The 23638-nt window shown below is 49.4% G+C and overlaps 1 protein-coding gene across 9 annotated transcripts in view; it reads right to left on the bottom strand.

The window, feature by feature from the left end:
- vav2 (vav guanine nucleotide exchange factor 2) overlaps positions 1 to 23638 on the bottom strand; it is a 162060-nt gene that overhangs the window by 5959 nt on the left and 132463 nt on the right. For 5 of the 9 annotated variants that reach the window (XR_004219473.1, XM_031890516.1, XM_031890520.1 and 2 more), the window contains exons 4-21: positions 21065 to 21133; positions 13698 to 13794; positions 12801 to 12815; positions 11739 to 11837; positions 11098 to 11166; positions 9436 to 9536; positions 5708 to 5807; positions 5492 to 5587; positions 4368 to 4436; positions 4156 to 4242; positions 3928 to 4013; positions 3712 to 3844; positions 3504 to 3518; positions 3152 to 3261; positions 2767 to 2868; positions 1622 to 1710; positions 1012 to 1031; positions 871 to 892 (exon numbers count right to left, since the gene is read on the bottom strand). Coding sequence is in view for 8 of the 9 variants with exons in the window: in XM_031890516.1 (XP_031746376.1) it covers positions 871 to 892; positions 1012 to 1031; positions 1622 to 1710; positions 2767 to 2868; positions 3152 to 3261; positions 3504 to 3518; positions 3712 to 3844; positions 3928 to 4013; positions 4156 to 4242; positions 4368 to 4436; positions 5492 to 5587; positions 5708 to 5807; positions 9436 to 9536; positions 11098 to 11166; positions 11739 to 11837; positions 12801 to 12815; positions 13698 to 13794; positions 21065 to 21133 (1379 nt within the window). In the remaining variant the exon portion in view is untranslated. 9 annotated transcript variants of the gene reach the window in all.

Here is a 23638-nt window from a genome sequence, read left to right as displayed (position 1 = left end):
ATACAACTCCCCAATACCCATTCATCCCTCATTCTCACAGGGTTTATAGTTATGTGTAACTGTCACTGTGTCTGTCCCTTTCCCTTCCCTGCACTGCTGGTTCTGACTCCTGATACAACTCCCCAATATCCATTCATTCCTCATTCTCACTGGGTTTATAGTTATGTGTAACTGTCACTGTGTCTGTCCCTTTCCCTTCCCTGCACTGCTGGTTCTGACTCCTGATACAACTCCCCAATACCCATTCATTCCTCATTCTCACTGGGTTTATAGTTATGTGTAACTGTCACTGTGTCTGTCCCTTTCCCTTCCCTGCACTGCTGGTTCTGACTCCTGATACAACTCCCCAATATCCATTCATTCCTCATTCTCACTGGGTTTATAGTTATGTGTAACTGTCACTGTGTCTGTCCCTTTCCCTTCCCTGCACTGCTGGTTCTGACTCCTGATACAACTCCCCAATACCCATTCATTCCTCATTCTCACTGGGTTTATAGTTATGTGTAACTGTCACTGTGTCTGTCCCTTTCCCTTCCCTGCACTGCTGGTTCTGACTCCTGATACAACTCCCCAATACCCATTCATTCCTCATTCTCACTGGGTTTATAGTTATGTGTAACTGTCACTGTGTCTGTCCCTTTCCCTTCCCTGCACTGCTGGTTCTGACTCCTGATACAACTCCCCAATATCCATTCATTCCTCATTCTCACTGGGTTTGGGACTGGGCATCCCCTTTAGGACACTGGATCTGATCTGGGAGAGACTGCGCCAGTTTAGCACCAATCTCACTGACTATGTTTGGGAACCCAATAGGACATTACGGTACAATCCGGGGGAGGAGCTGCCATAGTGAAGGTAGTTGGCGCTTACCTGACACTGTGATTAGAGAATCCTGAAAAAAGCAAGGGCAGACTTTAGAAATGTGACAGAAACAAACATATTTACAGACAGAGATGGAGACAGAGACAGTAGAGAAAGAGACTACAAGGCAAGGGAAAGGGGAAATCTTACCACATCATCCGTAGAGCCACCTGAAATAAAAAAAAAAATAGATATATATTATCTGGATACAGCTATATATTATCTGGATACAGCTATATATTATCTGGATACAGCTATATATTATCTGGATACAGCTATATATTATCTGGATACAGCTATATATTATCTGGATACAGCTATATATTATCTGGATACAGCTATATATTATCTGGATACAGCTATGTATTATCTGGATACAGCTATGTATTATCTGGATACAGCTATGTATTATCTGGATATAGATATGTATTATCTGGATATAGATATGTATTATCTGGATATAGATATGTATTATCTGGATACAGCTATATATTATCTGGATACAGCTATATATTATCTGGATATAAATATATATTATCTGGATACAGCTATATATTATCTGGATACAGCTATATATTATCTGGATACAGCTATATATTATCCGGATATAAATATATATTGTCATTCTGGATATAGATACATGTTATCTGGATATAGATATATATTGTCATTCTGGATATAGATACATACTATCTGGATATAGATATATATTGTCATTCTGGATATAGATACATGTTATCTGGATATAGATATATATTACCGATTTTGCAGGCGTGAATTGTTTCCAGGCACTCCTTATGGACCCCAACGCCGCACCGTGAACAAAAATATCCCTGGTAAAAAGTGCCCCTGTGGGGGGAGAAAAGAGAATGACAATCTATTACTCCCCCTGCCCCACACGTGGCACTTTCCCAACTATATACTAGTAATGTGCCCCGTTGTTACTGTCTCTTTAAGAGCAAACTGTATTTTACCTTTATAATAAAAACTGATGGGGCAGATACACATTTCTTCCCCCCCTCCGTCCGGGCCCCCCGGTGCTTATTTTATTACTCTGATTCGATCGCCAGCGCTGACTCAAAGTGATATTTAATTGCACGCTCATTACTGATGGATGATTATGGCGGGGGCTTATCAGCGAATGGGAGAGCGGCCACGCGTCGGATGAATTACTCGGTCACGTAGAGTTCAGCTGCAGCCAGTAAAGTGCCAGACGGGCACCCCAGGAACCCGCTTGATTAGCCTTCTCCATAAATCATCTTTGGGGGGGGGCCAAACCATACAATGGGGGTGGTGCCGTCGGCGCTTTCTGAGTATCAACTGCTATAAAACCTATTGACTGTTTATTAGATTTCCTACTTACAATGCACTGTTTGAAAGCATCTATGTGATTGGTTGCTATGGGTTACTAGACCCCCTGCTACCCTTGTTAGAGTACCAGCGCAGAGTCGTCAAGTTATAGCTTAAAAAGTAAGTTGATGAACCATGACAGGATCCCGGGTCGGACTGGGCCACTGGGAAAAATCCCGGTGGGCCCCGGCTCTAGTGGGCCCCCGGGAAAAATCCCGGTGGGCCCCGGCTCTAGTGGGCCCCAGCAACCCAGACCCGACCCTTGCTGCGCTCCCTCTGCCCGACAGCTCCTCCCGATGCGTTAAATTATGCGCACTCGGGGGAGGACGTTGGGTGGGGGGCGCTGAGAGGGGGGTCAGGGGGGAGAGACTTAAGGGACGCAGCCGGCGGGAGCCCCGGTGGGCCCTTCACCCCCCAGTCCGACGCTGACAGGATCAACCTTTTTGAGAAGGAACGGGGCTCAAGTATGAGAATCTGGCAGCTCTTCTGATAGAGTTCTAGATCAAGGTCAAGCTGAATTACCACTACCATGGAGACAAAGTATAACCCACTCACCTTAGGAACATCTTGCAGGCTTTGCAGTTGGTGGTTTTGTCGAATGTAAACATCTGGAAGTTGTGGTGGTTGGCGTTGGCCTTGTCGGGCTTTATGTTTGACCTGATAGAAATGAAAGTTTAGCTAGGGTTCCCTTCAAGATGGCCTGAGGGACCTGCCGACTACTGGAGAGGTGGCTAGGGGTAGCCCATATGCAGTATCTTCATCTACCCAAGAAGCTTTTATTGGTCTAAAGGAGACTGGTTGTCATGGGGTAATGGACTGAAAGACGACACTTGATTGGTTGTAGGTGGCTAGATGACTGCCAATGTGATTACTTGCTATGGGCTGAAACTAAATGTGATTGGATTCGACTGGGGGAGCAACCACCTTCATTTTCTCTTACATTGCCATTTCAAACTGCTCCATCCACTTCCTCTTCATCTCTTCCGTCTTGCAAAAGAACTGGAAGCCCTGCTTGCCCTGGAGATGGATCAGGAAGAACCCATAGGACCACTGAAAGAGACAGAGACAACATGGCTCCTTGAGTGAGGGGAGTGGCAATTAGACATCTCCCAACACCTTCAGTAAACCAGCCAAGAGAAAGCCACCAATAGGACAACCCTAGAGGCCCAACCATGGATAATGGAGAAGAGGATTCGGGGGGGGGGGGGGGGGAACATGCACCGCCTCCTTTGCAATGTCAAACTGAATGAAGAAGAAGACATGTTCAATAAGTTCCGTTGAGGTGTCCTTACCATTTTCCCATGGGACTAGGTCAGCGTAGGGGGAGTAAAGTAGAGAGAGGTAGTTAGACATAAGGAAACATTATACCTATCAACTAAACAGAGGTTCTACTTCTACTCAATGAGGTCCTTGGACCACTGCTCCCACCCACACCCAAGGCTCCACTCAAGGAAGTTTGTGGGTTCCAAGGAATGCTGGGAGATACTTAAGGCCCCTCACCTTTTTAACATCTTTGTTGTTCATGGGGTCGTCGCTCATCTTGTGACACAGCAGTTCGATGATTTCCTTCAGCTCGTAGTTGTAGCCTCTCCTTTTGCAGACAATCACTACTTTGTCGAACAGAAAGAGATACCTGACCGGGTAAAACACGAGAGTCATCGAGTCACCGACACGATCTAACCAGTCAGGAGCAACGTTACTGAGAGCGCCACTCACCTGTCCTGTTTGGCCTGGTTGACCATGGAACGAACTTTTAACTCCCCATCTATCTTTGGCCGCCCAAATTCTTCCAGGTTGACTTGCTGGAAAAGGAGGAGTGGGTTTGGGTATAGACTATTGAGTGGGAATGCTTAAACATCACATAGATCCAAACACGGCATCTGTACAGGTGACTGCAGGCCGGTAGATACTATTCTAGGAAATCGTATCTCTGGAAGAACTTACCAGGTTCTCTATGGAGTTCTGGAACTCGCTAATTTTCTTTAAGGTTTCTTTGTCCCGTTTCACTTCATTAATGTACATGGCAAGGTCCTACAAAAGTGAATGGGTTTAGTATATATCCAATCAAGTGATCATTTCTGACCAAGAAGCGAACCTCTTGAGAAAACCACTGATGGCACAATCTGGCTAGGGTCACCCATCGGCTGATGACCTACCTGCATGGCGTCCAGGGCTTCCTTTAGCGTCTGTCTCTCTGGGCTGTCTGCTGTGTGGCTGAGAAGTTCCTGCAATGAGAAGCCATCTGTCAACCCTTATAAAGCCAAACGTCTCTGCTGCACCCTATGAAGAACTGCACCCACATTCTGGAACAGAACCCACAAAGCTCAAAAATCTAGAACCACTTCTTATAACTGGTAGACTGTGACCAAAAGTAACACTCTCTTGTGGCTGAATGGGAGCAACTCCCAGCAGCACTGTTCCACCATCTAGTGGGAACCTTCCCTGACTGAGCCCTGAGCCCAACCCAACTGAACCCCTGTGGGATGGAACCCCGACTGTGAGCCTGATCCCCAACATCACTGCCCAACCTGACTAATGCTCTTGTGGCTGAATGGGAGCAACTCCCAGCAACACTGTTCCACCATCTAGTGGGAACCTTCCCTGACTGAGCCCTGAGCCCAACCCAACTGACCCCTGTGGGATGGAACCCCGACTGTGAGCCTGATCCCCAACATCACTGCCCAACCTGACTAATGCTCTTGTGGCTGAATGGGAGCAACTCCCAGCAACACTGTTCCAACATCTAGTGGGAACCTTCCCTGACTGAGCCCTGAGCCCAACCCAACTGCCCCCTGTGGGATGGAACCCCGACTGTGAGCCTGACCCCCAACATCAGTGTCCGACCTTACTAATGCTCTTGTGGCTGAATGGGAGCAACTCCCAGCAACACTGTTCCAACATCTAGTGGGAACCTTCCCTGACTGAGCCCTGAGCCCAACCCAACTGACCCCCTGTGGGATGGAACCCCGACTGTGAGCCTGATCCCCAACATCACTGCCCAACATGACTAATGCTCTTGTGGCTGAATGGGAGCAACTCCCAGCAACACTGTTCCACCATCTAGTGGGAACCTTCCCTGACTGAGCCCTGAGCCCAACCCAACTGACCCCTGTGGGATGGAACCCCGACTGTGAGCCTGATCCCCAACACTGTTCCACCATCTAGTGGGAACCTGTGGCTTTAAATGTATTTATGGAATTTCTTATTTTATACAAATGAACCTGAACTCTTCAGGTTGAGTTTGGACTTTGTTCCCTGGTGACATTAATACGTAACTTACTTTGAGCAGGAGATGGTACTTGAGGACTCTCTGCATGGGAATCACCAGCAAATCTTGCAGCTTGAACTTCCCTTCCTGAACCTTGAGGGAACATTCCTGCGGGGCGAGGGGGGAACAGATTGGGGGGGGGGGGGTGTTAATGCAATCTCACTTCCAATGCCTCCCCCGATCATTGGGGCTGAGATGCAGTACTTGCACCATTGAGTTACTCCCTACCTCCAGTTTAGTACGCACGTCTTCACGGGTTGCTATGAGCTGGTCCAGGGTCTTCTGGGAATATTCAATATGGCTGCAGTACTCCCCGTAGATGAGCAGCCTGTGGTTGGTGACAAAATTGATATTGGTTTTCCCTTTGGTCACCTAAGTCCTACTGCCAATTCTGCCTATTAAGGTCCCCCTGGAATCAGGGCTATCGAGAGCCAAGAGCTGTTCCAGAATGTGCCGCAGATTTATACACAAAGTGTTCTGCCACTTGGTTCCGTATAAGGAACCTGGAATGCTCTGCAGAGACCACGGCCAAACCTAATAAACCATTAACCATGATTTAAAACCCAACGGTCCAGTGTTCCCCCGTCCAAACCACAAGCCAATAAAGCTGGGAAACGGCCCAAACTGGAGAAGAGAAGCCGCCCTTTGTGCATTAGAGAAAGCCATGTTCCACCGCCCACACTATGGCTTTAGCAAGAACTCACAAACAAGCCATTAACCCCGGCCAATAAACGTCTGACCTTGGCCGCTATGTTTGAAATGAAACGTTTCCATTGAAACACATCAACAACAACGGGTCGGCACAACTGCTTCCTACACAGAGGGGTCTCAATTTGCACAGGGGACACTACGACTTAAGGCGGCCATACTTGGCAAGCTATTGGCCTGTGCTTGGGCCCTTCCAATGGCCTTCATGACCAATAGGTCATCTGCATTCCTCCTCAGGCGGGACTTCACAAACAAGCCATTAACCCCGGCCAATAAACGTCTGACCTTGGCCGCTATGTTTGAAATGAAACGTTTCCATTGAAACACATCAACAACAACGGGTCGGCACAACTGCTTCCTACACAGAGGGGTCTCAATTTGCACAGGGGACACTACGACTTAAGGCGGCCATACTTGGCAAGCTATTGGCCTGTGCTTGGGCCCTTCCAATGGCCTTCATGACCAATAGGTCATCTGCATTCCTCCTCAGGCGGGACTTCACAAACAAGCCATTAACCCCGGCCAATAAACGTCTGACCTTGGCCGCTATGTTTGAAATGAAACGTTTCCATTGAAACACATCAACAACAACGGGTCGGCACAACTGCTTCCTACACAGAGGGGTCTCAATTTGCACAGGGGACACTACGACTTAAGGTGGCCATATTGGCAGCTTATTGGCCTGTGAATGGGCCCTTCCAATGGCCTTTCCAAAGGGCACAGGCGGGACTTCCTAGAGCCCCTTATCATTGATCTGGGAGGCCATGCAACTGGATCTTGGCCCAGTGTCTTCATAAAGGCCACCATCAAGAATCACGGAGCCCCATACTATGTTGCCGTGGGCAAATAGCTCTGTCAACTATTAAAAAGGTCCCCCCCCCCCATGAAAAAAAAGTCCTGAGCATGCAAGGCCACTCCCCTTATACCACCTAGCCACACCCCATTAGGAAAAGGAAATGCACTATACAAGGCTGCATCAAATGAAAGCGTTGGACTGGCCTGAAACCCTGTCTAATTCAGATTAATAGGATTAATAATGGAAGGCGCAGACGGCCTGCGTGATGTACAACCTTAATTATAAACTAAACAGGAGAATCACAGGAGGTCTCGGAATAATTAGCGTTCCTTCGGAAATGAAGTTTCCAGGCTCACCACTAGGGGGCAATGTTGACAAAGCTAAACAAATACAATGGCATAGATCAGATGTACAGCAGGCTATATACACCAGCCAAATGACACACTGGGCCTTGCAACTCCTCATGGGAACAAACAGTAGCCAACCAATCCCCAGCCCTTTCATTGCCATGTCATTGACCCCCCTCATACTTTTACCCTGGGGAACAGCTTGCGCCCCAACTGTCGGTATCTGCTTATGGAGGTTACTGCTGTTTCTGGCGGTAGGGGGAGGAGTCACAGAACTCACTGACAGCAATAGGATCAGTCCACTGGGGGTCCCCCAATGAGCCAGCCCCCCAACAAAATCACTTCTGAAAAAGAGTGGCACAAAGTGATTGGGTGTAATGTATCTGCCCCATAGCCAGAGGCATCTATTCCACCCAAGGGAAGTAGTGCCTAGCCCAAGCCTACCTGTGGGGAGCAGTACCTAGCCCAAGCCTACCTGTGGGGAGCAGTACCTAGCCCAAGGCTACCTGTGGGGAGCAGTACCTAGCCCAAGCCTACCTGTGGGGAGCAGTACCTAGCCCAAGCCTACCTGTGGGGAGCAGTACCTAGCCCAAGCCTACCTGTGGGGAGCAGTACCTAGCCCAAGGCTACCTGTGGGGAGCAGTACCTAGCCCAAGGCTACCTGTGGGGAGCAGTACCTAGCCCAAGCCTACCTGTGGGGAGCAGTACCTAGCCCAATGCTACCTGTGGGGAGCAGTACCTAGCCCAAGGCTACCCGCGGGGAGTAGTTCCTAGCCCAAGGCTACCCGCGGGGAGCAGTACCTAGCCCAAGGCTACCCGCGGGGAGCAGTTCCTAGCCCAAGGCTACCCGCGGGGAGCAGTTCCTAGCCCAAGGCTACCCGCGGGGAGCAGTTCCTAGCCCAAGGCTACCCGCGGGGAGTAGTTCCTAGCCCAAGGCTACCCGCGGGGAGTCGTTTCTAGCCCAAGGCTACCCGCGGGGAGTCGTTCCTAGCCCAAGGCTACCCGCGGGGAATAGTTCCTAGCCCAAGGCTACCCGCGGGGAGTAGTTCCTAGCCCAAGGCTACCCGCGGGGAGTAGTTCCTAGCCCAAGGCTACCCGCGGGGAGTAGTTCCTAGCCCAAGGCTACCCGCGGGGAGTAGTTCCTAGTCCAAGGCTACCCGCGGGGAGTAGTTCCTAGCCCAAGCCTGATATAAAGCTTTGCCAATGTGCCGTGTTGGCACCTTTGGAAACATTTCTCTGTATGGAATACAATGGCGTCTGTATCTGTACCACCATGTTTTATATCTCATATCACAGGAGCTAAACTCACTTTATGGTCAATGTGATGGAATCCAACTCAATGGTACCAAGAGCTGTTGTGTTACCAGGCCTGCAAACAGCCCCTGATAATATCCAGAGAGAGAATCTCAGGACACTCTCTTTAGGATAAAGGAATTCCTCGGGGTCCTGACCGGGAAACCCCCCCAGGCCAACGTGCGTCTAGACTTTCTATTATTCACCTTAGCATCGCATACCTCTGCCCTGAGTCAGCGCAGCGGCCTATTCGCTCCCCCCATACCTTCCATTCCCGTGTTCCTGGCACGGCCCAGTGATGTCACCCAGCAAATATGCCCACCCCGGGGCACAGGCACGGAGTATAACAAATGTATTGCAGAAACATGACTGAAGAGTTAAGTTGCCCTTTAATGTGTAATGAAAGAGCCATGCAGCGGGGCAAGAGGAAGCCAGGAGCATTCCATAGGCATAACTGCCCCGGGGGTAACTGTACAACTGTTTTACCCTCCCCATTTCGGATTAAGTGCAGAGACTGAGCTCCGCTGGCCGATGTTTTGGCTTTTACGGCTCCGGCCCATAAAACTGACGATTGAGGAGGCAGAACCGGTAATGGAGCCGTTTATATTGGGCCACAAATCGCCGGGAGAAATAAAACTGTAATTTCAGCTGGAATTCTGCGCAATAAATAACCCCAAACGGACTACAGAGGAGAGTTGCCTTTATTCTGTACCGGCCGGAGTCAGGCCCCTGATACAGGCCGGCGGGGCTACCGGGGCTTGGGAAACGGCCACTGGGCAAATGAGGCAGAGAATGGGGGGTAAAGTCCTTACTTTTCCTTATAATCCAGAAACACCTGCCCGATGGTGCTGCCCCCCGACATGACCGAGAGCTCGATGGTCCGAAGGAAATTAAAATGCACCTTGATGAGTTCCTAGAGGGGAATAACGAGAAGAGAGTGAGTCCAACTGAGCTACACAGGATGCCTCCTTCTAATATCCTTATCATTTACAGTAGGGGGTACATTATCCCTTATAATACATGAGTGATACTCAGAGTTCCCTGTATAACTCAGCCTGCAGCCTTGTGCCTTTATATGGGCACAGAACCCCTCAGTGACTGCTAATATCCTTATCATTTACAGTAGGGGGTACACTATCCCTTATAATACATGAGTGATACTCAGAGTTCCCTGTATAACTCAGCCTGCAGCCTTGTGCCTTTATATGGTCACAGAACCCCTCAGTGACTGCTAATATCCTTATCATTTACAGTAGGGGGTACATTATCCCTTATAATACATGAGTGATACTCAGAGTTCCCTGTATAACTCAGCCTGCAGCCTTGTGCCTTTATATGGGGGGCACAGAACCCCTCAGTGACTGCTAATATCCTTATCATTTACAGTAGGGGGTACATTATCCCTTATAATACATGAGTGATACTCAGAGTTCCCTGTATAACTCAGCCTGCAGCCTTGTGCCTTTATATGGGCACAGAACCCCTCAGTGACTGCTAATATCCTTATCATTTACAGTAGGGGGTACATTATCCCTTATAATACATGAGTGATACTCAGAGTTCCCTGTATAACTCAGCCTGCAGCCTTGTGCCTTTATATGGGCACAGAACCCCTCAGTGACTGCTAATATCCTTATCATTTACAGTAGGGGGTACATTATCCCTTATAATACATGAGTGATACTCAGAGTTCCCTGTATAACTCAGCCTGCAGCCTTGTGCCTTTATATGGGCACAGAACCCCTCAGTGACTGCTAATATCCTTATCATTTACAGTAGGGGGTACATTATCCTTTATAATACATGAGTGATACTCAGAGTTCTCTGTATAACTCAGCCTGCAGCCTTGTGCCTTTATATGGGGGGCACAGAGCCCCTCAGTGACTGCTAATATCCTTATCATTTACAGTAGGGGGTACATTATCCCTTATAATACATGAGTGATACTCAGAGTTCCCTGTATAACTCAGCCTGCAGCCTTGTGCCTTTATATGGGGGGCACAGAACCCCTCAGTGACTGCTAATATCCTTATCATTTACAGTAGGGGGTACATTATCCCTTATAATACATGAGTGATACTCAGAGTTCCCTGTATAACTCAGCCTGCAGCCTTGTGCCTTTATATGGGCACAGAACCCCTCAGTGACTGCTAATATCCTTATCATTTACAGTAGGGGGTACATTATCCCTTATAATACATGAGTGATACTCAGAGTTCCCTGTATAACTCAGCCTGCAGCCTTGTGCCTTTATATGGGCACAGAACCCCTCAGTGACTGCTAATATCCTTATCATTTACAGTAGGGGGTACATTATCCCTTATAATACATGAGTGATACTCAGAGTTCCCTGTATAACTCAGCCTGCAGCCTTGTGCCTTTATATGGGGGGCACAGAACCCCACAGTGACTGCTAATATCCTTATCATTTACAGTAGGGGGTACATTATGCCTTATAATACATGACAGTTTACCTCTAAATTAATGAATATGGTGGAGATCTCCTGCACACTCAGTATCTGCTTGAGGGGGATCATGTAATACTGAAGGAGAGAGAGAGAATTTACAGATGAGAAGTCGTTACTGCGGCTCCTACACATCCCCATGTTCTTTAATCTCTATTATTATTATTATTATCATTCATAGGAACAAGGTGCGGGGGCCCCGCTGTATGAATGACGGGCGTTTTTATGAGAAGATGACTAGAGACATTAGATAACAGCCGTTTGCATGTCAGCGCCGGGGCAAGGTCCTTCTTTACTGCACGGCCATAAAGTAACAATTTATGCCCCCTGAGATATGGAAGTGCCTGCTCAGGGATATCAGGCCCCCCTTGTTGCACCCATTATCTTTTTCGGCACCTCCCTGAGCTTAGGGACCGGCTCCCGATATACAAAATTAACTATATAATGTTCCAATGATTTTCCCATAACCCCTAAGCTTAGCTTCTCAGCAGCAGTCCAGAGCACACTGAGCACGTGCAAAGCCCAGGGCCTTACAAGATCTAAGATGGAAGAGCTGCTATAAAAAAAGATTAGTAAAGACTTATACCCCACCCCATTAGATTTAAATATCACCAATAAAACAAGTGGTAATACCCCCCCCCAACACGTACAGTCTTAATATCCTCTAACGTTCTGTAATACCGGTCTTCCGTTTCCCGAATCTCCAGTAAGCAGCAATTCCTTTTGTCGTCCTCCGTCATGCCCATTTTCTATGGTACAAGAGAGGGTATATTGTAAGATCAAGGGCAAAACCTGGTACCTTATGGGAGATATGGAGATGGCCAAGCATGCTTGGGGCTATTGGGGCGGTTCTGGGAAGGTCACAATCAGTAACGTCACAATTATCAGCGACGTCACAATTATTCATTAGATGAATGGTGCAGTTTATGGGTTCTAAATGGAAGTCCTGCTGGATTACGCTCACTTTCAGTGTTGGACCGGACTCCGAGGGCCCACCCCTGGCAAGTTATTAGAGGAGGCCATGCCAATTGGTATAGAGGTTATGGTGGAAACAGAAAGGCGCTGATGGAATTGCCCCAGAGTGGTGGCCCAATAGGAAATTCCCTGGTATCTACACAGGCCACTCCCACCCTACTCTCCTTATTGAGAGTTGTCATTGGTTCTGAGCTGTGAAAGGCTGGGCCTACAATTCAGAACATCAAGGATGAGCAGGACGTCCCTAATAGGAAGATGAGCAGGACGTCCCTAATAGGAAGATGGGCAGGACGTCCCTAATAGGAAGATGGGCAGGACATCCCTAATAGGAAGATGGGCAGGACGGCAAGCATGCTTGGGGCTATTGGGGCGGTTCTGGGAAGGTCACAATCAGTAACGTCACAATTGTCAGCGACGTCACAATGATTCATTCGATGAATGGTGCAGTTTATGGGTTCTAAATGGACGTCCTGGTGGACTACACTCTCTTTCAGTGTTGGACCGGACTCCGAGGGCCCACCGGAGACATCCCCGGCCAATTGGTATAGAGGATATGGTGGAAACAGGAAAGCGCTGATGGTGGCCCAATAGGAGATTCCCTGGTATCTACACAGGCCACTCCCACCCTACTCTGGGCCTTCAATTCAGAACATCAAGGATTTGTAGAACGAACAGAAAATCCATGGTATCAGAACTAATTTTGGGTCATAAATGGGATAGAGAGGAACCTTCCTTACCTGCATATACCTTATCTGAGGCATGGAAAGATAAGCACAACCATTAGCTCAGGTTCAACCAATCAAACAACTGTGATCCCCCATTCAGATCCAACCCCAATTTAGGCTTGCAAACAAGTAAAACGGACCTTAGTCAGAACCGTAGATATATATATGTATATACATAGAAAGGAACTGGTCAATAAATGTACTATTTAAGAAGTAAAGGGTAAGTTCTTTGGGCACCAAAATTATTATAAGAAGCCTACACTCCAACCAATGGGTTCTCAGGAACCTTGATAATGAGTTCTGTGTGCATTTTGGGTTGGACTTCTCAGATTTCCATAGAAATATCTGAAAGGAGCACAGGAAGTGCCGTGCCGCCGGGGCAGATATGAGCGCTTCCATTTGCCGTGACAGTTTGAGATCTCTAAAGCCCCCACAGAGCAGCCGGCTCTCTCTTCGCTCTCAAACCGCCGCCCTCCCCTCCCTGATCTGTCAGCTCCTCGCAAGGAGGATGCTTTCCAGACTGCCAGCCTTTGGGTTTCCAGCTGATCGCAGGGTCGCCCCGAGGCAGCTTGGGAAGAAAAAAAACAAACTCTGTGCCTATCGAGGCAAGAGACGACTAATGGCTCCTATTCTCCTTCCATATGTCTCGGAGAAGGGCAACTGGCTTCATTTACAGAATAAAATACTATGGAGTTTGGTCAAATTGGCAACACTTGGATTCGGTAGGACCCTTAATATCATGTGACTTTAGACCACTAGACAACTAAAGGTGGCAAACGGTGGCTTTGTTGGAGTCCTACATCAGGTTGGGAAACCATGGTCAGGATTTGGGTGGAAAATCGGTCTCCATGTCTGGCTAAAGTCTACGTTCCTATGGTTCCTCCTCAGGTTCCGACCCAACTGACTCACCATCGGTTGCTGGTTTTCAACTTTGATGATGTCTTCGTAGATATCATCCTCTTCGCACGGGACGTCGTACGTATCATTCTCCCCCAGGTCGTGCTCGCTGGAACCAACAAGAAGGCAAAGTCAGGGCTTACAACAAAGATGGGCAGAGGTGCTTATTATATATATCTTATTGGCATCGGTGTAGTCATCTAGACAAGGGAACCCCCAACCAAGTCCTTTGGGGGTGCCAAATAAGGGCTGTGATTGGTTATTTGGTGGCCCCATGGGGACTACTGGCCTACAGAAGGTTCTGCTTGGAGTAAAATGGAGTCTCTGGGCTTCCATAACTTGTCTCCAAGCCAGAAATATAAAAAATGGGCACCTACTTTGAGGCATCAAAGAAGGTAGCGAGGAACATGTTGCCCCCGAGACACTAGTTGGGGTTCACCTAAAGTGTCAGAAGGCACCACGGTACCTGAAGGCATCACTAGTGGCTGGACAATATATGAGTTATGGGCCAGGGTAAAGCTAAAACTTGCCCTGGAACTTTCCCCCTTGGCCCCATTGTCCCCACTTGGCCAACTGGAAGTAACCCTCGTGGTTTGTCACCACTACTTCCTGTGCAGGGAGTTATACTTCCCCAGGTGTAACTTACAGGGTACATAGGGTACATCATGAATTTTGGGGTTATCATACTATTATCTTAGGGGTCGTTCCCCCCTAAAGGGGTCTTATTTATCCCAACACCCCTTTGGCAGAGGACATATAGCTCCACCCATTATACTAAATATGCACCCACAATTATATATCTTGGGGCGACTCTGCCATTGGGCCCTTGACTACAGTACCACTTGCACACCCCTAATAGTGGCCATGCTACTTTGGGCAAAGAGTAGAGTGCTGTTTGGATCTGGTTGCAGGTCAAAGCATGGCCCCTCCCCTTGTGATGTATTAATGCTGGCCACACCCCCTATTGTGGCTGATCCCGCCCATTAATAAGTGATCAGATGGGATTTGTATTGGCTGCTGCTCATACAGTAGAAGAGGGCTTTAGGTTGGTTTGGGTGCAGGTTGGAAAGCAGTGGGATCAGGTTCAGGTTTGAACCGGTGGCCAAAAAAGGGGCAGAGCATTGGCCAGTTTGGCCAGACTCATTACTTACAACAATGGTCATGACAAACCCCGACACCACTGTTTGGGAGCTACCAAACTATAAGATCTGGGGGGGGTGGGGAACCCTACTTCGAGTAGGCACTTACTTGCCCCAATGACTCTCTGGATTCTGCCCCCCCAGTGCTCCCCCTTTTTGCTCAGAGTTTATTGGTGATTTCCCGGATCACCTTTGAGTTCTGAGCCAAGTCATAGAGTGGAGATCCCAACGCTTATGGGATCCAATGAGAAGCCTGCAGCCCTGGCCCCATTCCCCCTCCCAGTAGCCCCACAGAAGCAGCGACTTTATGAGCCGCATTGATATTCAGCCCCAGAGGGGAGTCAGCAGTTCAGAATAACATGTACATCTCTGTCACAGGGACCCCCCCCCCCAGTATTTGTCTCGCTCCGTAAGGAGGAACAGCCACAATCTGCTGTTTATTTAACCCGCTAACATGGCATCTGTCAGCAGCGCCAGAACCCTCAGCATCCATGGTAATGAAAAGTAGCGCAACATCTGACAGCCAGGAGCGATTTCTCAGCAAAGGGAGAGGGTACATGAGGTCAGAACTCCAGTGGTCTCTCTGTATTAGGGGGGGTTCTCATTCCAGATAGGATCTGTGCCACTGTGACAGAATGCTCTGTTATACAGATAGCTAGAATCTCAGCCATAAAGCAGGGCAGGACTGCTGCTTACAATGGGGGGATCAGATAGGATCTGTGCCACTGTGACAGAATGCTCTGTTATACAGATAGCTAGAATCTCAGCCATAAAGCAGGGCAGGACTGCTGCTTACAATGGGGGGATCAGATAGGATCTGTGCCACTGTGACAGAATGCTCTGTTATACAGATAGCTAGAATCTCAGCCATAAAGCAGGGCAGGACTGCTGCTTACAATGGGGGGGATCAGATAGGATCTGTGCCACTGTGACAGAATGCTCTGTTATACAGATAGCTAGAATCTCAGCCATAAAGCAGGGCAGGACTGCTGCTTACAATGGGGGGATCAGATAGGATCTGTGCCACTGTGACAGAATGCTCTGTTATACAGATAGCTAGAATCTCAGCCATAAAGCAGGGCAGGACTGCTGCTTACAATGGGGGGGTCAGATAGGATCTGTGCCACTGTGACAGAATGCTCTGTTATACAGATAGCTAGAATCTCAGCCATAAAGCAGGGCAGGACTGCTGCTTACAATGGGGGGGATCAGATAGGATCTGTGCCACTGTGACAGAATGCTCTGTTATACAGATAGCTAGAATCTCAGCCATAAAGCAGGGCAGGACTGCTGCTTACAATGGGGGGGGGATCAGATAGGATCTGTGCCACTGTGACAGAATGCTCTGTTATACAGATAGCTAGAATCTCAGCCATAAAGCAGGGCAGGACTGCTGCTTACAATGGGGGGATCAGATAGGATCTGTGCCACTGTGACAGAATGCTCTGTTATACAGATAGCTAGAATCTCAGCCATAAAGCAGGGCAGGACTGCTGCTTACAATGGGGGATCAGATAGGATCTGTGCCACTGTGACAGAATGCTCTGTTATACAGATAGCTAGAATCTCAGCCATAAAGCAGGGCAGGACTGCTGCTTACAATGGGGGGATCAGATAGGATCTGTGCCACTGTGACAGAATGCTCTGTTATACAGATAGCTAGAATCTCAGCCATAAAGCAGGGCAGGACTGCTGCTTACAATGGGGGGATCAGATAGGATCTGTGCCACTGTGACAGAATGCTCTGTTATACAGATAGCTAGAATCTCAGCCATAAAGCAGGGCAGGACTGCTGCTTACAATGGGGGGGATCAGATAGGATCTGTGCCACTGTGACAGAATGCTCTGTTATACAGATAGCTAGAATCTCAGCCATAAAGCAGGGCAGGACTGCTGCTTACAATGGGGGGGGATCAGATAGGATCTGTGCCACTGTGACAGAATGCTCTGTTATACAGATAGCTAGAATCTCAGCCATAAAGCAGGGCTGTACCCTCTCCCCCCAGTTAAAATGATACAGACCCTTTTGGGGTGTGGGGATAGGGGGGTATTGGTGGGGCAGGAGGGTAAGTGCTATTGTGGCCACAGGGCAATTTGCTGCATCTGACCATTAAAACAGTATAAGAGAAGCCCGGCGCTGCCTGGAACCAATTTGCACCCAATACTCGGGCAGCACCCTGTATCCCACAGAGCCAAGGTTTCCCCGCTGATCCTGCCCAAGGTGATCAGATCAATTAAGCGCACAATTAGGCGTTTATGTAGCGCTGATATATATCTACCCCCCCCCCCAGTCCTAGCCATCTGCTGCCTCTCCTGCCCCCCCCGGGCCATCTGGCCAACGTATCCCAGGTAAGCGGCTCCAGTGCAGCCATCAGCGTCTGCCAGAGGTAATGGGGGGCCTGTAGCCTGTCCTAGAACTGAGTAACCCAGCGGGGGCGCTACAGTATTATCCTTTATATCAAATGCATTCCATCCCAGGAGCTCACTGGGGCAGGGGCTGATGGGAATGTGATAGGGACCTTAGATTGTAAGCTCACTGGGGCAGGGGCTGATGGGAATGGGATAGGGACCTTAGATTGTAAGCTCACTGGGGCAGGGACTGATGGGAATGTGATAGGGACCTTAGATTGTAAGCTCACTGGGGCAGGGACTGATGGGAATGTGATAGGGACCTTAGATTGTAAGCTCACTGGGGCAGGGGCTGATGGGAATGCGATAGGGACCTTAGATTGTAAGCTCACTGGGGCAGGGGCTGATGGGAATGCGATAGGGACCTTAGATTGTAAGCTCACTGGGGCAGGGGCTGATGGGAATGTGATAGGGACATTAGATTGTAAGCTCACTGGGGCAGGGACTGATGGGAATGTGATAGGGACCTTAGATTGTAAGCTCACTGGGGCAGGGACTGATGGGAATGGGATAGGGACCTTAGATTGTAAACTCACTGGGGCAGGGACTGATGGGAATGTGATAGGGACCTTAGATTGTAAGCTCACTGGGGCAGGGACTGATGGGAATGGGATAGGGACCTTAGATTGTAAGCTCACTGGGGCAGGGACTGATGGGAATGGGATAGGGACCTTAGATTGTAAACTCACTGGGGCAGGGACTGATGGGAATGGGATAGGGACCTTAGATTGTAAGCTCCACTGGGGCAGGGGCTGATGGGAATGTGATAGGGACCTTAGATTGTAAGCTCACTGGGGCAGGGGCTGATGGGAATGGGATAGGGACCTTAGATTGTAAGCTCCACTGGGGCAGGGGCTGATGGGAATGGGATAGGGACCTTAGATTGTAAGCTCACTGGGGCAGGGGCTGATGGGAATGGGATAGGGACCTTAGATTGTAAGCTCACTGGGGCAGGGACTGATGGGAATGTGATAGGGACCTTAGATTGTAAGCTCACTGGGGCAGGGGCTGATGGGAATGGGATAGGGACCTTAGATTGTAAGCTCACTGGGGCAGGGGCTGATGGGAATGGGATAGGGGCCTTAGATTGTAAGCTCACTGGGGCAGGGACTGATGGGAATGGGATAGGGACCTTAGATTGTAAGCTCACTGGGGCAGGGGCTGATGGGAATATGATAGGGACCTTAGATTGTAAGCTCCACTGGGGCAGGGGCTGATGGGAATGGGATAGGGACCTTAGATTGTAAGCTCACTGGGGCAGGGGCTGATGGGAATGTGATAGGGACCTTAGATTGTAAGCTCACTGGGGCAGGGACTGATGGGAATGGGATAGGGACCTTAGATTGTAAGCTCACTGGGGCAGGGGCTGATGGGAATGGGATAGGGACCTTAGATTGTAAGCTCACTGGGGCAGGGGCTGATGGGAATGTGATAGGGACCTTAGATTGTAAGCTCCACTGGGGCAGGGGCTGATGGGAATGTGATAGGGACCTTAGATTGTAAGCTCACTGGGGCAGGGGCTGATGGGAATGTGATAGGGACCTTAGATTGTAAGCTCACTGGGGCAGGGACTGATGGGAATGGGATAGGGACCTTAGATTGTAAGCTCACTGGGGCAGGGACTGATGGGAATGGGATAGGGACCTTAGTTTGTAAGCTCACTGGGGCAGGGGCTGATGGGAACATACAACCTCTTTGCTGATAAGAATGAAAGCAGCCCAGCACAGCAATGCAGTAAAGCACTGAGCCACCAGGCTGCCATTGGGGCCTATCTGTAACTGTATATGAATACATAGGATTAAAGAGCCCCCCCTGCCCCCCTGACAGTGGATGGAGGGACGCACAGAAATGAGAGGAATGAGGCTGCCCCCCCGCGCCCCCCCAGGCTGAGCATACGCCGCTCACTGCCCCGAGGGGAACACATGCTCTAACGGCACAATCAATACAGGGAATCTGGCGCCGGAAGCCCGGGGGGGTTGGGGGGGCTCATTCATTCATTTCCCCCATTCATCAGAAAGGCATTTATAGCGCTCAGGCTGTTAGGGATCGATTGCCCTAACGAGGTCACGCTGGCAGAGATTGGCATCATAGGGGCTCAGTGTTAAACAACTAAAGCACCCAGGGGTGGCATCATGGCTTTGGGTGCTGTACCGTGACTTAGAGGTGCTATACCTTGGCCTTGGGGTGCTATATCATAGCCTTGGGGTGCTGTACCTTGGTCTTGGGGTGCTATACCTTGGCCTCAGCGTGCTGTACCTTGGCCTCGGGGTGCTATATCATAGCCTCGGGGTGCTGTACCTTGGCCTCGGGGTGCTATATCATAGCCTCAGGGTGCTGTACCTTGGTCTTGGGATGCTATATCATAGCCTCAGGGTGCTGTACCTTGGTCTTGGGGTGCTATATCATAGCCTCAGGGTGGTGTACCTTGGCCTTGGGGTGCTATATCATAGCCTCAGGGTGGTGTACCTTGGCCTTGGGGTGCTATATCATAGCCTCGGGGTGCTGTACCTTGGTCTTGGGATGCTATATCATAGCCTCAGGGTGGTGTACCTTGGCCTTGGGGTGCTATATCATAGCCTCAGGGTGGTGTACCTTGGCCTTGGGGTGCTATATCATAGCCTCGGGGTGCTGTACCTTGGCCTCGGGGTGCTATATGATAGCCTCAGGGTGCTGTACCTTGGCCTCGGGGTGCTATATCATAGCCTTGGGGTGCTGTACCTTGGCCTCGGGGTGCTATATATCATAGCCTCGGGGTGCTGTACCTTGGCCTCGGGGTGCTATATGATAGCCTCAGGGTGCTGTACCTTGGTCTTGGGATGCTATATCATAGCCTCGGGGGGTTCTATATCATGGCCTCGGGGTGCTGTACAATGGCCTTGGGGTGTTGCATCATGGCTCCGGGTGCTGTACCCTGGCACCTGGCTTAGGGGTGCTATACCTTGGCCTTGGGGTGCTGTACTGTGGCCTTGGGATCCTATATAATGGCCTTGGGGTGCTGTACCTTGGCCTAGGGGTGCTATATCATAGCCTTGGGGTGCTGTACCTTGGCCTAGGGGTGCTATATCATAGCCTTGGGGTGCTGTACCTTGGTCTTGGGGTGCTATATCATAGCCTTGGGGTGCTGTACCTTGGTCTTGGGGTGCTATATCATAGCCTTGGGGTGCTATATCATAGCCTCAGGGTGCTGTACAATGACCTTGGGGTGTTGCATCATGGCTCCGGGTGCTGTACCCTGACTTAGGGGTGCTGTACCTTGGCCTCGGGGTGCTGAGGATTACAAGGAGCACAGCTGCGCTATGTTTGGGGATATTTCCTGCAGCACTGGGGGTGCCTGGAGCGTGAAAAAAACAAAACAACCCCCCCCCCCCCCCTTATTTCCCAGGCAGAGTGAAGAGCTGAGTGTTATTATACAGACTCCTCCCCCCCCCCCCCCGTAGGGATCCTCTCATCCAATCGACTTGTTTCTGTCTAATTTACAGGCAGTGATATTAATATAAGGGCCCCATGCTGTTACCCTGTCAGGCTGGGGAGCCCCGGGGGGGAGCTTTATACACGCAGCCACAAAGGCAAATCAAAGAGCATGAAATGGAAGTCAAAAACGCATTTTGTGCCGGCAAAGAGCTCCGCCCCCCCAGCAGCCCCTCTTTTACTGGTGGAAAAAATACTAAAATATCTTTCTCAATATCAAGGCTGTATCCTAGCGCTCAGCTGCAGTACTGCCTGCATCCAGGAGATGGCGACAGGATAATGCTGTACTCAGTAGGCCAGCTCATAGCAGGTAATATACAGTAAATTGCATTATATTTTGGGGTGCAATGGGCAATAACTCACTCGGCAAGTTCCTCCAGGCTCCTGTAGATGTCATCATCGTTCTCTGCGGTGTCCTCAGAAGGGAAAGGCCTGCAATGGAGAAGGGAGATCAGAAAGTTGTGTTGAAATAAGCAGTATGGCAGCACCCCCCCATATTAATACATAACACAAGAGGGTCTTCTGACGATATAAAGGCACAAGGCTGCAGGCTGAGTTATACAGGGAACTCTGAGTATCACTCATGTATTATAAGGGATAATGTACCCCCTACTGTAAATGATAAGGATATTAGCAGTCACTGAGGGGTTCTGTGCCCCCCATATAAAGGCACAAGGCTGCAGGCTGAGTTATACAGGGAACTCTGAGTATCACTCATGTATTATAAGGGATAATGTACCCCCTACTGTAAATGATAAGGATATTAGCAGTCACTGAGGGGTTCTGTGCCCATATAAAGGCACAAGGCTGCAGGCTGAGTTATACAGGGAACTCTGAGTATCACTCATGTATTATAAGGGATAATGTACCCCCTACTGTAAATGATAAGGATATTAGAGTTCACTTATGGCCATGGAACTCTGTAATATACTTTATCATGGGGGTTACAATATAAGCTGAATGGAACGGATGCCCCTAAGGCCACAGTACAACGGGGCAGGAATGAGGAAAGGGCACAGCGAGTGAATGGAGAGAAGAGAGGGCTCATTGTTTGAGCCGCAGGAGAGAGGAGGAGGCGCCGGCGCAGGAAAAATAAATGCAGTGTGTGTGGAACAGGAGCAAGTGCCCAAATCACTGCGATTTTTCATGCTTGTTCCCCGGCACTGTTCCTCCCAGGAGCAAAGTTTGTCAGTACGAAGCTTATTGTACAGCTTATTGTGTGCCCAGAACATTCCTTCTCTGTATATTTGTATTTATACATATGGGTAGGGGGTGCCATAGTTTTTCCCTTAGACAGTACAGTATGGGGGTACAGCTTATTGTGTGCCCAGAACATTCCTTCTCTGTATATTTGTATTTATACATATGGGAAGGGGGTGCCATAGTGTTTCCCTTAGACAGTACAGTATGGGGGTACAGCTTATTGTGTGCCCAGAACATTCCTTCTCTGTATATTTGTATTTATACATATGGGAGGGAGGTGCCATAGTATTTCCCTTAGACAGTACAGTATGGGGGTACAGCTTATTGTGTGCCCAGAACATTCCTTCTCTGTATATTTGTATTTATACACGAGGAAGCTTCAGTTATTTAGGCCCCACTAAGCTGGAAGTGACAAGCCCGGGACCCTACACGTGAGACTCAGAGGGGGCAGATGAATGCCAGGGGGCAGTACAGTAAATTATATCTGACGCTCCGCTCAGTCACGGGAATGAATACAAATGCTTTTAAATAAACATTATCCCTAAAACACAAATTGCTTTCTATAAAGGCCCCCCAGTCACGGTTTACTGCAATGTGGTTATTGTGCAGCGCCAGTCAGTAGGGGCGGAGCCGGATACACCCGCCGTTACATGAATATTTCATGCGCCCAAAGGCTCTGATTTCTCTTCTTGCCCCTCGGACATTTTACCATCTAGGAATCCGCACAGAGGCCTCAAAACCAGGCAGTGATCTCTCTGGCACTGCCAGGCTGACAGTTTGACAGCTGTGAATCTGACACTTTTGGGTGGATCCAAGAAACGAGCCAAAGTCTCCGGGCGCTGGGAATGCGGATGTTGCCAATGGCGGCTGGGAGTGCACGTTATGGCGCAGCCTCGTTCTAAACGCACCATTCGCCACTTTCCTAAATGACAGTTTATGACTGCAGATAAATGTAACGGCTGCTAACTGTCGGCCAAGTTTGAGTCCAACCAGGGCATGGAAGGCTGTTTTATGCCCCCCGCCGGCGGTGCCAAGTTTCAAACAGAAACATTCCAGCCATATTTCTTAATTCCCCCGTCCTCCATTCCTTCATTTTATCCACGAGAGCCCCCTCCCCGCTCTCCAAACTGTCATACAACCCTCGGCCACGGTGCTCGGGCCCTACAGACAGACGGCGGCCATCATGCTGAGCCTGCGTGGGTGGCTGAGCAAACTCCTGAACTGTGGCCGCCACATACCTCTGGCACAGAGAGGGAAGAATGCGTATTTGGGAAGGATTTCATAAGCCGAGTAGGAGGTTTCTCCCGCGGCACAATAACCCCCTGAGGAATCTTTGGGCAGGGGAAATGGCTCTTTGTTTCTGAGGCGGCTTTTTGTTATCTGGCCTCCACTTATGGGATACGGTGGGAGACATAGAAGCTACACGGGCCTGGAAAGTGGGGGCAGTAGGGCTTCTCCCTCTTCTTCATCTTTCACCATCTCACTGTTATGGCCTCCCTTTCACTTATCTTCTGCCCCAGTACTGCGATTTTCTCATGTCTCCAAACAGGGCACGCCCTCTTCTGGTGTCAAGACATTGGGCCAGTTGGAGTATTCCCTATTCTGCTAGAGCCTACATAGATCAGTCTGTGGGTACATAGATCCTGTCTGTGGCCTCCTCCCAATCCAATTTGGGTTATCTCTGTGCCAGACTTTGTAAGCAGTTGGTAGTTGTGGTGATCAAGTTCCTATCGA

The sequence above is a fragment of the Xenopus tropicalis genome, chromosome 8 (assembly GCF_000004195.4).
Source record: "Xenopus tropicalis strain Nigerian chromosome 8, UCB_Xtro_10.0, whole genome shotgun sequence".
Taxonomy (NCBI): Eukaryota; Metazoa; Chordata; class Amphibia; order Anura; family Pipidae; genus Xenopus; species Xenopus tropicalis.
This window is presented reverse-complemented; position numbering and strand designations above follow the sequence as displayed.